The sequence below is a fragment of the Rutidosis leptorrhynchoides genome, chromosome 3 (assembly GCF_046630445.1).
Source record: "Rutidosis leptorrhynchoides isolate AG116_Rl617_1_P2 chromosome 3, CSIRO_AGI_Rlap_v1, whole genome shotgun sequence".
Taxonomy (NCBI): Eukaryota; Viridiplantae; Streptophyta; class Magnoliopsida; order Asterales; family Asteraceae; genus Rutidosis; species Rutidosis leptorrhynchoides.
Window position 1 is genome coordinate 485,451,720 of NC_092335.1, and position 13,462 is coordinate 485,465,181.

A 13,462-nucleotide genomic window follows, 5' to 3' on the forward strand; every position below is an offset into this window, starting at 1 on the left:
GAGAAAGGCCCTAGATCCTTTTCTATCCTTTTGCTTTATTCCATGGGCAGCCACATGATTCTTCTTGTGTCATTTTTGCTGACTAAACTTAGACCTAAATTGTCGTTTTAGGTCGTCGAAGCTAGCTACGGAGTCAAACCAAACCCTAGCGTCTCCCTTTAACATGTAAGAGAATGCATGGCATGCTACGGGTATGTCCTATTTGGCCATTCGTGCTGCCCCTCGAATATATTAAGGAAATCATCCGGATCATCTTTTCCTTCGTAATAAATTAGATGTGAAGGTATCTTCATCCCATCGGGGAATGCACAGTTTTGGATTGAAACAACCCAACCCGTATTCCATACGATAAATTTTTTTTATAATACACATTTACGCGTCAATTAAATATGTAAACCATTCCACAAGTTCCATTTAAACGTACATCAATTTAAATGTTTACAAAAGGCACGAAGGCCATTAATTAAGTTTTATACAAGTTTGACCCACTACAATGATAGTTTATAATCCAAACAACACTCGAGCACGGTTTGGGGCTAAACTACCCAAAATGTTAGGCCAACTTCAAAAAGCTAACACCAAAAGCTCCCCATGTCAACATAAACGGGAGGCAACTAATCCAACCGTATGCCCTTACCCTTGTCTAAGCCAGAACCTATAAAATGATAAACAACGAGAGGGTAAGCAATGCTTAGTGAGAGCAACAATTATACATACATATATATAACCTATCCATTTGCAATCACAATACCAAATACCTCATACGAACTTGTAACTCAAATAGCATGTCAACATACCCGTAACACTAACAAGTCGTACATTATCACACCACTTCATTAGCATATACTCAACTCAATATATTATATATATATATATATATATATATATATATATATATATATATATATATAATATGCTAAACAAAACAACAATCTCAATATGGTTAACCAATATCGCTATGGTCCTACCGGCTCATGGTTCACACCATACGCTTTTGAGTCATACTCGTTTATAGTGCTACCAGCTCGTGGTTCACACTCGATGCTACCGGCTCGTGGTTCACATCTTAGTTTATAGTGCTACCGGCTCGTGATTCACACTCGATGCTACCGGCTCGTGGTTCACATCCTAACCCACACATGTTATGGCACTACCGGCTCGGTGGTTCATACCATAACATTCACAAATAAATACGCTATATACACATACGTATAATTACTCCACTCACCTTGTCACAAGGATGATGATTTAGCACTTCCGAGCTTCAATGCAATGTACCTAAATCATTAAGTGCACATTCAATTTCACAACTAGTGGGATTAACCACGATACTCCCACTTGAGCATTTAATGACCCAATTTGCATTAAATGACTCAACTACACACAACCGCCCATAAATGGCCAAGACTCGACTTTAATCACTAAGGCTAGTGAATTAAAGTCTACTAACTTCAATTAACACAAAACCTAGGGTAATCCATACCCATTTCATCTAATTAGGTCAACTAATACATTTTGACCCATTTTATATTACTTAGACTCACAATCAAGTCAAACTTACCCATTTACACTTCTTTCATTAATCTTAAAGTGCATTAGTGACTAACAACACCATTTGACACTTACAACCTCAAATCATAATGCCAAAACTCTAGATTGTGGCTATTAGGGTTTCATTACAACAACACAACCCAAATTCACCCATTTTACCCTCAAATGGGTCATATAAATCTCTAGTAACCAAAACCCTAGCCATTAACCAAATAAAACTTAAAACATAAGGTTAGAACTTACCAAGACTATCCTATTGTAGCTAACAATAAGGAGAACAACTTTAACTCTTGCTCCTAGGATTGATCCACAAATCTTCACCTCCAAATCTTAAGTTTATTCTCAGTGGGTTTTGTGTTTTGGGAGAGAAATTGGAAAGAAAAGAGAAAAGGAAATGAAATAAATGGAATAAGTGGCTGTGATTTAATGCTCCAATCTGATCTACAAGCAAAAAGACCAAATTACCCATAAAACCCTTTTAAATTGAGTAGAAATCAGAGTCAGAACAGCAGAGATGCCGCGGCGCGGCCAATTTGTCGCGGCGCGACTTATCGAAGGAAAAACGACCCCTTTTAACCCAACTTTTGATCCAGATTTGCTTGATATGCCGCGGCGCGGACCCAATTTTCGCGGCGCGGCCTAAAGCTGTATCTGAACAGCTCGAGCAACTTAAACAATTTTCGATTTTATTTAATTTGTACATTCCAAACCCGCTTCCTATATTCACCTAGCCTTCAACAATAGTCTCACAAGACTTAATGCTAACCAAATGATTAAGTAAGTTCCTTTCGATACGTACGGGAAAACGGGATGTTACAACTCTCCCCCACTTGAATCGGAGCGCGTCCTCGCGATCCAAGCCGCATGACAAGAAGGAAGATAAACCAACACAAACTCTTCGGGCTCCCAAGTAAACTCGAAACCCTTACTATGACGCCATTGAACTTTAAAAGTCCTAACCTCTTTATGCCTCAACCTTTTGACCTTCTCATCAAGTATGGCAATCGGTTCCTCGATATACTCTAACTTATTATTTAGCTCAATCTCGTCTAATGGGACCCAAGATGAATCATCCGCAAGACACTTACGGAGATGGGAGACATGAAATGTATTATGGATCCCCGCAAGCTCTTCGGGTAATTCCAAACGATACGCGACTTCACCAACACGAGCTAAAACCTTAAACGGCCCAATAAACCGAGGAGCTAACTTTCCCCATTTTCGAAATCGAATAATACCTTTCCATGGCGAAACTTTGAGCATCACCATGTCACCTTCTTGAAATTCGATCGTTCGTCTACGTTTATCGGCATACGACTTTTACCTATCTTGAGCCTTTTTCAAATGCTCTCGAATCATCTCAATCTTGCTATTCGTCTCTAAAACCAAATCGATACTCCCGATTTCCTTTTGTCCCACTTCACCCCAACAAATCGGGGTTCAACATCTACGCCCATAAAGCATCTCATATGGCAGCATCCCGATACTGGTATGATAACTATTATTGTACGAGAATTCCACCAAAGGCAAATGCTCATCCCAACTACCACCGAAATCAATAATGCACGCACGTAACATATCTTCCAAAGTTTGATTCGTATGTTCGGTTTGACCGTCTGTTTGAGGATGATACGTCGTGCTTAATTTTAATTTCGTACCCATATATTCATGAAACTTTTCCCAAAACCGAGATGTAAAGCGAGTATCTCGATCCGAAATAATAGATATAGGAACACCGTGTTGAGAGATGATTTCCTTGATAAACAACATAGCCAAGGTCTCCGACGATATCACTTCCTTAATGGGAAGAAACAAAGCACTCTTTGTCAGTCGATCAACTATAACCCAAATCGAATCAAACTGGTTTCTAGCCGTTTTAGGTAACTGTGTGATGAAATCCATGGTAATGTGCTCCCATTTCCATTTCGGGATTTCCAACGGTTGTAACTTACCATACGGCTTTTGGTGCTAGGCTTTAACTTGCAAACACGTGACGCATTGCTCAACATACTTCACAACATCACGTTTCATGCCCGGCCACCAATAATCTTTCCTTAAATCAAGATACATTTTCGTCGCGCCCGGGTGAATGGAATACTTTGACTTATGTGCTTCATCAAGTAACACTTGTCAATAATCACCCATCTTAGGCACCCACACTCTTCCTTGAAAAGACAACAAACCACGCGAACCCATTGTAATGAATTTCGATTGCCCCACAATTCGTTCCGCATGCTTGTTGTGAACGTAAGCCTCTATTTGAATCACACCAAATTTTTCAAGAAAATCGTTAGTAATAATCATACGTAACAATCCCAATCGTAACGCCGGGTGATGACTCTTTCTACTTAACGCATCCGCGACCACATTTGCCTTTCCCGGATGATAAAGTATTTCACAATCATAATCTTTCACCACATCCATCCACCTGCGTTGACGATAATTCAAATCTCGTTGATTAAAGAGATGTTTCAAACTCTTATGATCCGAATAAATAGTACACTTGACACCATACAAGTAATGGCGCCAAATTTTCAACGCATGCACAACCGCCGCCAACTCAAGATCATAAGTCGGATATCTTGTTTCGTGTTCCTTCAATTGTCGAGAGGCATAAGCGATGACTTTACCTCTTTGCATTAGAACACACCCGAGTCCATTTAACGAGGCATCACAATAAACCCTCATGTCTTCCACTCCTTCCGGCAACACTAACACCGGAGCTTGACACAACTTCTCTTTTAACAATTGAAAAGCAACTTCTTGCTCGTTCTCCCAATTAAATCTCGCGTTCTTCCTTGTCAACTTCGTCAATGAAGAAGCGATCTTGGAAAAGTCTTGAATAAACCGACGATAATAACCGCCCAATCTGAGAAAACTTCGGACCTCCGTAGGCGTAGTCGGTTGTCTCCAACTCTTCACCATTTATATCTTCCCCGGATCCACTTGAATGCCGTCTTTGTTCACAATCTGGCCAAGGAATTGAACTTCCCTTAGCCAAAATTCACATTTGGAGAACTTAGCATACAACTTCTCCCTTCGTAACGTCTTCAAAACTTCACGCAAATGGCGTTCATGTTCGTTCATACTTTTCGAGTAGACAAGTATGTCGTCAATGAACACAATCACCGACTTGTCCAACATAGGTTGGCACACTCGGTTCATAAGATCCATGAATGCCGCCGGTGCATTCGTAAGACCAAAAGGCATAACTACAAACTCAAATGCCCATAACGCGTTCGAAAAGCCGTTTTCTCAATATCTTCCTCACGGACCCGCATTTGGTGATAGCCGGACCGTAGGTCAATCTTTGAGAAATACGTCGCACCTTGGAGTTGGTCAAACAAATCGTCAATCCTAGGCAATGGATAACGATTTTTGATCGTCACTTTATTCAACTCCCTATAGTCAATGCACATCCGCATACTACCATCCTTCTTTTTCACGAATAAAACCTGAGCGCCCCATGGCGAAGCACTCGGTGGAATAAACCCTTTTCAAGCAACTCTTGGGTTTGGTTTAACAACTCTTGCATTTCCGTCGGTGATAAATGATAAGGAGTTTTAGCAATGGGAGTAGCTCCCGGAACCAACTCAATGCGAAATTCTACTTGTCTTTCCGCCAGAACACCCGGTAACTCGTCCGGAAAAACGTCTTCGAATTCACTAACCACCGGAATTTCACGAATGGGTGGTGGCTCATCACGAGTATCAAAAACATGGGGAAGAAAAGCCATGCCACCACTGATAAGAAAACAACGTGCCCGTGTAAAAGAACATATCGGCACAAGTCTTCTTCGTTTATCGCCGTGAATAATTAACTCTCCCCCACTAGGGGTCTTCACACGAATAAACTTCTCATGGCATGTAATATCGGCTCTATTGTGACCGAGCCAATCCATGCCCACAACAATATCAAAGTCGCCCAAGGTCATAGGGATAAGATCAATTTTAAAGTTTTCGGCACCAAAAACAACATCACAATTTTTACACACATCAACCACTAGCATCATCTTGCCGTCCGCTATTTCGACTTCTACCGGACGACTTAACTTAGCTAACGGTCTATCAAGTTTAGGCACAAATTTTGGAGACACAAACGACAAATTTGCACCGCTATCAAATAAAATCCTTGCCGGATTAGAGTTAACCATAAAAGTACCTGAGACAACTTCGTTGGATTGGCTTCGTCATTGGTCATCAAGTAGTTGCGACCCCTAGCCGTGCCCGCCGCCTTCTCTAACTTCTTAGCATGATCATTATTCAAATCGGGGCATTCCGGCCTCTTGTGCCCCTCTTTACCACAATTAAAGCAAGTGATTTTGGTCGAAGCCTTGGTGCAATCACGGGCCATGTGCCCTCTTTGGTTACAATTATAACACATGGGTCCGAAACCCCCAGAAGTACCCTTCTTCACACTATTAACGCTCTCGGAGCCTTTCTTGTTCTTTTTATTTGAAAAATTCAAATGACTCGAATCTTCAAACTTTCTCTTTGAAAAAGTGAAATCACTCTTCCTTGGAACCTCCGGCTCAAAACCCCGAGCCAACTCGAATAGCTCTTCAAAGGTCTTAACCATTCCTCGACTAATCTTACCCTTTAACTCATCGTTCAAGGTACGGTAGAAATCTTTCATTAGCTTGTGATCGTCACCAACGTATTTCGGGCAAAAACGAGTCTTTGCCAAAAAGGTAGACTTGAGAGTAACCAAGTCCATTGAACCTTGTTGCAAATGATGCAACTCATCCCGGATTCTATCAAGGTCGAAAGAAGTTATGTATTCTTGGAAGAATTCCTTCTTAAACTCCTCCCATGTCAAGCTCATGCATTGCTCTTCACCATATAAATTGATTATCGTCCCACCACAACTTGCCTTCTTCACGTAACATGCTAGACCCATACCTCGTCTTCTTCTCGGGAGGACACTCCGCGGTATGGAATGCCCCCTCGATATCGGAGATCCAACAAGTGCTTTTCAATGGATCCCTCACCCCATTAAACATTGGAGGTTGAGTATCCTTGAAATTTTTGTAGTGGAAGTCCCGCCTTCCTTCACCTCCTTCACCACGAGGATAAATGTTTCTAGCGTCAAGAGCCTCATCGACAGTGGCCTTCATTCGTTCATTAATTAAATTGATTATTTTCTCGTCAACCGATTCCTTAAAAACCTTTCTCACGCTAACAAGGAAATCCTCCTTGTAGTTCTTCTAGATAGCCTCAACTTTGGCCGTGAATTCGGGGTCCTCGCTTGTACCACCGATATCGTTATCGTGTCCGTTTCTCGTCTTCATTCTATAAAATGGAAAAGGTTAAACCATGAACGAAAGGCATAACATGTAAGTATATACATGTGCACCACACTACTCCATCTTGCTCAACAATCATCGTACATTACTCGTTTGACACGATTTGCACCCGTAACAACGGTAGCTAATCGTTGTTACGTGAGCACGTCGCATTAACTTTCTAGTACAACGTCCGTCTTGCTTGATGATTGATAAATACAACACAAAACAATTAGCACAAGGTTAGTTCACATAAACCAAAGCACTAACAATTTCCGATTAGACCCAAAGTCCTACAAGTCCCGCATAAAGCGCTCACACAATAAAGTCTAAGTCTAGGCACCTATCTCAAGTCGCCTAAATCCCTTAGACCATGCTCTGATACCACTAGAAACAACCCAACCCGTATTCCATACGATAAATTTTTTTTTATATAATACACATTTACGCGCCAATTAAATATGTAAACCATTCCACAAGTTCCATTTAAACGTACATCAATTTAAATGTTTACAAAAGGCACGAAGGCCATTAATTAAGTTTTATACAAGTTTGACCCACTACATTGATAGTTTATAATCCAAACGACACTCGAGCACGGTTTGGGGCTAAACTACCCAAAATGTTAGGCCAACTTCAAAAAGCTAACACCAAAAGCACCCCCTGTCAACATAAACGGGAGACAACTAATCTAACCGTATGCCCTTACCCTTGTCCAAGCCGGAACCTATAAAATGATAAACAACGAGAGGGTAAGCAATGCTTAGTGAGTGCAACAATTATACATACATATATATAACCTATCCATTTGCAATCACAATACCAAATACCTCATACGAACTTGTAACTCAAATAGCATGTCAACATACCCGTAACACTAACAAGTCGTACATTATCACACCACTTCATTAGCATATACTCAACTCAATATATATATATATATATATATATAATATGCTAAACAAAACAACAATCTCAATATGGTTAACCAATATCGCTATGGTGCTACCGGCTCGTGGTTCACACCATACGCTTTTGAGTCATACTCGTTTATAGTGCTACCGGCTCGTGGTTCACACTCGATGCTACCGGCACGTGGTTCACATCCTAACCCACACATGTTATGGCACCACTGGCTCGGTGGTTCATACCATAACATTCACAAATAAATACGCTATATACACATACGTATAATTACTCCACTCACCTTGTCACAAGGATGATGATTTAGCACTTCCGAGCTTCAACACAATGTACCTAAATCATTAAGTGCACATTCAATTTCACAACTAGTGGGATTAACCACGATACTCCCACTTGAGCATTTAATGACCCAATTTGCATTAAATGACTCAACTACACACAACCGCCCATAAATGGCCAAGACTCGACTTTAATCACTAAGGCTAGTGAATTAAAGTCTACTAACTTCAATTAACACAAAACCTAGGGTAATCCATACCCATTTCATCTAATTAGGTCAACTAGTACATTTTGACCCATTTTATATTACTTAGACTCACAATCAAGTCAAACTTACCCATTTACACTTCTTTCATTAATCTTAAAGTGCATTAGTGACTAACAACACCATTTGACACTTACAACCTCAAATCATAATGCCAAAACTCTAGATTGTGGCTATTAGGGTTTCATTACAACAACACAACCCAAATTCACCCATTTTACCCTCAAATGGGTCATACAAATCTCTAGTAACCAAAACCCTAGCCATTAACCAATTAAAACTTAAAACATAAGGTTAGAACTTACCAAGACTATCCTCTTGTAGCTAACAACAAGGAGAACAACTTTAACTCTTGCTCCTAGGATTGATCCACAAATCTTCACCTCCAAATCTTAAGTTTATTCTAAGTGGGTTTTGTGTTTTGGGAGAGAAATTGGAAAGAAAAGAGAAAAGGAAATGAAATAAATGGAATAAGTGGCTGTGATTTAATGCTCCAATCTGATCTACAAGAAAAAAGACCAAATTACCCCTAAAACCCTTTTAAATTGAGTAGAAATCGGAGTCAGAACAGCAGAGATGCCGCGGCGCGGCCAATTTGTCGTGGCGCGACTTATCGAAGGAAAAACGACCCCTTTTAACCCAACTTTTGATCCAGATTTGCTTGATATGCCGCGGCGCGAACCCAATTTTCGCGGCGCGGCCTAAGGCTGTATCTGAACAGCTCGACCAACTTAAACAATTTTCGATTTTATTTAATTTGTACATTCCAAACCCGCTTCCTATATTCACCTAGCCTTCAACAATAGTCTCACAAGACTTAACGCTAACCAAACCCATGTTTAAACTTATACATGCACACATTATCAAGTATACATATATGTATATATATATATATATATATATATATATATATATATATATATATATACACACACATATATTCATACATTTAAGCATAAGCTAACGAGTTATAAACGTACAAATGATTAAGTAAGTACCTTTCGATACGTACGGGAAAACGGGATGTTACATGGATGTAGGGCACGAACGGAGTTTTTTGGTTTATCCAGAAGTTGCTGTTGGATGTGTTGGAGGGTGGTACTTGGTGGCCTTGGGTGTAACATATTCCCCCTGGGTTAGAAGGATATATCCAGGTGGTGGTCAGCTATTGCGGTGGTCGGTTCCAACTTTGGAAATAGGCGTGGTTGGTCACTAGTGGTACTGAAGCATTTGGTTGGCTGCCTGCAGGGGTTATCTCTACACATGGTATGTTTGGGGTGACATGGAGATTTCCTTGGCCCCACATATATTGGTTGGGTTGTCCGAAGCTACCCCAACTCGGGTGAGGTGGTGGTATATGTATATTTGGCGTTTGGGGTGTTAGGGACACAGTCGGAGCTGTTGTGTTACAAGTGTAGAGGGGTGCTGTAGGTATAGTTAGGGTTACCTGAGAAATATTGGGAGTTTCCCCAGCACGAGTCACAGTTTCGGCCGACGAGTTTGCTGGTGGGATCCTAGGTTGTGAAGTTTGATTCGGACGCTCCATCTCTATCTCCTCGTCATACTCCTCACTTTCGTATGTTAGCATCCTTCTACTTTTTAAGACTCCCGTGTCCCTTAGGTTCTTTATCACCGATCTGATATGATCATAATTATTCAAGACAAAGTTTTTGTCTATTAACGGTGGTGGCTCCGCGGAATGGGAGCCATGGAGGTTCGTCGAGACGAGTATTGCCGGAGTGGCGGGTGACCTGGTTAAGGTTCCCACAGTTGAGAACTCTAGTTGTGTTGAGTCTGAGGCTTGTGTAATTCTGGGTGGCGTGAAGTCTGGAGGTATGTGACTGGAGTCTGCCATTGCGTCGGTTCTTGCTCAACAAAATGAATAAGATGTGAGTCCCACGGATGGCGCCAATTGTTTGTACAATAACCGGCGATTAGTATGAGTATGGGGGCATACAAGTCACAGAGATTGGAATTGGATGATTATGGTTTTGATTATGTTCGCTGGCGATTCCCCGAAGGTAACAGTCTGGAGACTGTTTTACGCCACCGAAGCAAATGGTATAACAATATTGTGTTATTATGTGTGTATGGATTGAATGTGGAATGTTTCCTGCATTCTATACCATTTATAAGTGAAATGGAACGGCTTTCCATACCAGTTCGCTAGTTTCCAATGATTTTGGATCACTAGTTGACTTTCCCTTTTGGTAAACCTGCAAAGGAAAGTGAGCTTGTCCCCTTTCCTTTGTGGTATAGGCGTGCACCGAGCTAGGAATAGTTTTACTAGTCTTGACATTGTAATTGACCGAGGTTTTATGGGCTCTAAGCTCACTGTTGTTGCTCTGATTTCATGACCTCGTTCACTGTAGCTGAAGTTTCCTTCGTTCCATATATTGTAGCCATATCCTTCGAAGCAAACTTTGAAGCTGATAACGTGCCGGAGGTGGGGTACACTATCAACTAACTTAGCTTATGCACAATCAGCATGGACATTACTATCGATGATTTTATAAAGGTTTGACTCATGTACAAGCATGACTTTTGAAGGATGAGCAATTTGATTTGATGCGTAATTTCAAGTCATCAACACGATGCTCTTTTAGGTTTCTTATGCACACATTACACATATACTCATATATGAAATCAAGAGACGAACATTTTGCGCTAAAACAATATCAAAACCATATGATTAAGGAAATCGTATAAGTGATGTTGAAATAAAAATATTACTTCAATTAAGTAATAATGACACAATAATCTTTTCTCGTTGTTTCAAGTAAATTTCTAAATTACGGTATGTAATACCTTTCGCGAAATGCATCGGTTTTTTTTTTAACAAACCCCCCTCCCCCATTGTTCCGCAACGCGATGTGCGAAAGACACCCTTGGGTAGAATTCAAGAGTAAAGGAACAACCTTGTGTGCGGTGTTGCACTTCACGAAAGTCGAACTCATGATCTCTCGTAGAGACAGACCACTACCACATGAGATACAAACAAGTTTATTTAATTAAATGTTTTAAAACTGTTCATTACTATCATTAGTTAATTAACCTTCTCATAATTATTTCAGTTTCAATTTTAAATCATACCTATCGTGACAGAAATCTATTTGTACTTTACAATTTAACTGTTTGCCAAAAAGTACGTTTAATCATCAAATGTTGATTAAAATTTCATAAGAAATTTTTTTACCATATTTATTTATAACACCACGCACGTCCCCCAGTTGCATCAAAGTGCGGGACATTAAAAAAATTATTTTGATTCACGGTGGCATAGTTACATCAAAGTTGACCAACATAAAATACATGCTTTGACTATTTTGCCACGTCATCATTATTCTATCCACATAGAAAACTACAAAAATTCTTACTATATTCAAATACAATTTTAACATAAAGTTGCAAAACTGACCATCACATGTTGTTACATATATCATGTCAAAGTTAGTAGATTCGAAAAGAATATTAAGTCAATTAGAGTACACTTCCTAAAGATCTTACTGGTCCTTAGGAATTAAATAAACAAATATTTCACTTATCACATGCAGGTTATATTGTGACCTATAACTTACAACTTAGTCTATTCAGTGTTCACCAAATATTTTTCATCATTCTTCAATGGCTTCTTCATCTTCTTCATTACTTATAGTTCACTCGTGTTCCTTTCTATTAGTTGTTTTTTCTTATGCTGCAAAAACCGCACCGTTTCCGTTTCTTAAAGTAACCAAAGATGCCATAACACTTCAATATATCACCCAAGTTTCTCAAAGAACACCTCTAGTACCGGTCAACTTGACCATCGATCTAGGTGGCGAATTCGTGTGGGTCAACTACCAACGCGACTACACTTCCTCAACTTATCGTCCTGCCATTTGTGGGTCTCCTCAATGCAAACTTCTCAACACCACTTCGTGTCAAACTTTGTGTCTTAGTGAGCCCTCTCTTGGGTGCTCAAACAACACATGTACCACATTTCCTAGCAACACCATTAGTCATTCTGGTACGGGCGGTCTAATCCATGGGGACGTATTTGGCACATACTCAACGGACGGAAAAAAGGTTCTGCCCGTTGTTACTGTGCCAAGTTTTTATTTTGTATGTGGTAATGATTTAATTAATAATGGCCTTGCTAATGGTGTTACTGGTATGGCTGGTCTAGGTAGGACTGGGATGTCACTACCTGCTCAATTGTCTTCTTATTTTCGATTCGATAACAAATTTACACTATGTTTGAGCTCGTCTACAACGTTAAGTGGGGTCATTTTCTTTGGAAACGGACCGTATTCATTTCTTACTTACACACCCCTCATTGTCAACCCTGTTAGCGAAAGTTGGTTCACAGGTGACGCGTCTCCTAAATACTTTATCGGAGTCAAATCAATTAACGTTAACAAAAAACGCGTCAACGGATTCAATGAAGGTTTATTGTCCATCAATGGTAACGGTTTGGGTGGGACCTCTATCAGCACTGCTGATCCGTACACTGTGTTAGAAAGCTCGATATATAACGCGCTTGTGGATGCATTTGTGACTGCAATGCCAAAGAAAGTACAAAGGGTTCCTAATGTTGCACCATTTGGAGCATGTTTTAGCTCAAAGGACATTGATAATACGCCTTTAGGTCCTGATGTGCCGGTTATTGATCTAGTGTTGCAGAGCAGGAACATGTGGAGGATATTTGGTGCGAATTCTATGGTTTTAGTGAATAAGGATGTTTTATGCCTTGGATTCGTTGAAGCACGAAATGATATTACTACAACGATTTCGATTGTTATTGGAGGACACCAGATGGAGGATAATCTGTTACAGTTTGACCTTTCGACATCGAGGTTAGGGTTCAGTTCCTCACTTCTTGGACGATCTACAACGTGTGCCAATCTCAACCTCACAGTTTGACCTTTATGTACATTGTTTCTTTTTTAGATTTTATTTAATCAAGTTCTTTTCATATTTTGGTTTTTCCCAAAAAAAAAGGAACATTATATTTAATCAATGCGCTTCATCTTGACAAAGAAGACCCCGAAACAAAACCAAGTTAAACGAACCGAACCAAAAGGTTACAAAGAAACGCAAACTAAACAAACCTATGCCCAAACGCACTACACATAAACAAAATACATAAACACACAACCTATAACCGATAATAAGAAAAT

The 13,462-nt window shown here is 40.0% G+C and overlaps 1 protein-coding gene across 1 annotated transcript; it reads left to right on the forward strand.

Annotated features, from left to right (window-relative positions):
- Nucleotides 1-11,927: 11,927 nt before the first annotated feature.
- Nucleotides 11,928-13,205, forward strand: LOC139901736 (probable aspartic proteinase GIP2). The gene has a single exon (XM_071884414.1). It carries the CDS (start codon nt 11,928-11,930, stop codon nt 13,203-13,205), a length of 1,278 nt encoding a protein of 425 aa, XP_071740515.1.
- Nucleotides 13,206-13,462: the final 257 nt, after the last annotated feature.

Bases quoted from the DNA above. Each gene is read 5' to 3' on its own strand.
- LOC139901736 (XM_071884414.1), top strand. From the start codon at position 11,928: ATGGCTTCTTCATCTTCTTCATTACTTATAGTTCACTCGTGTTCCTTT.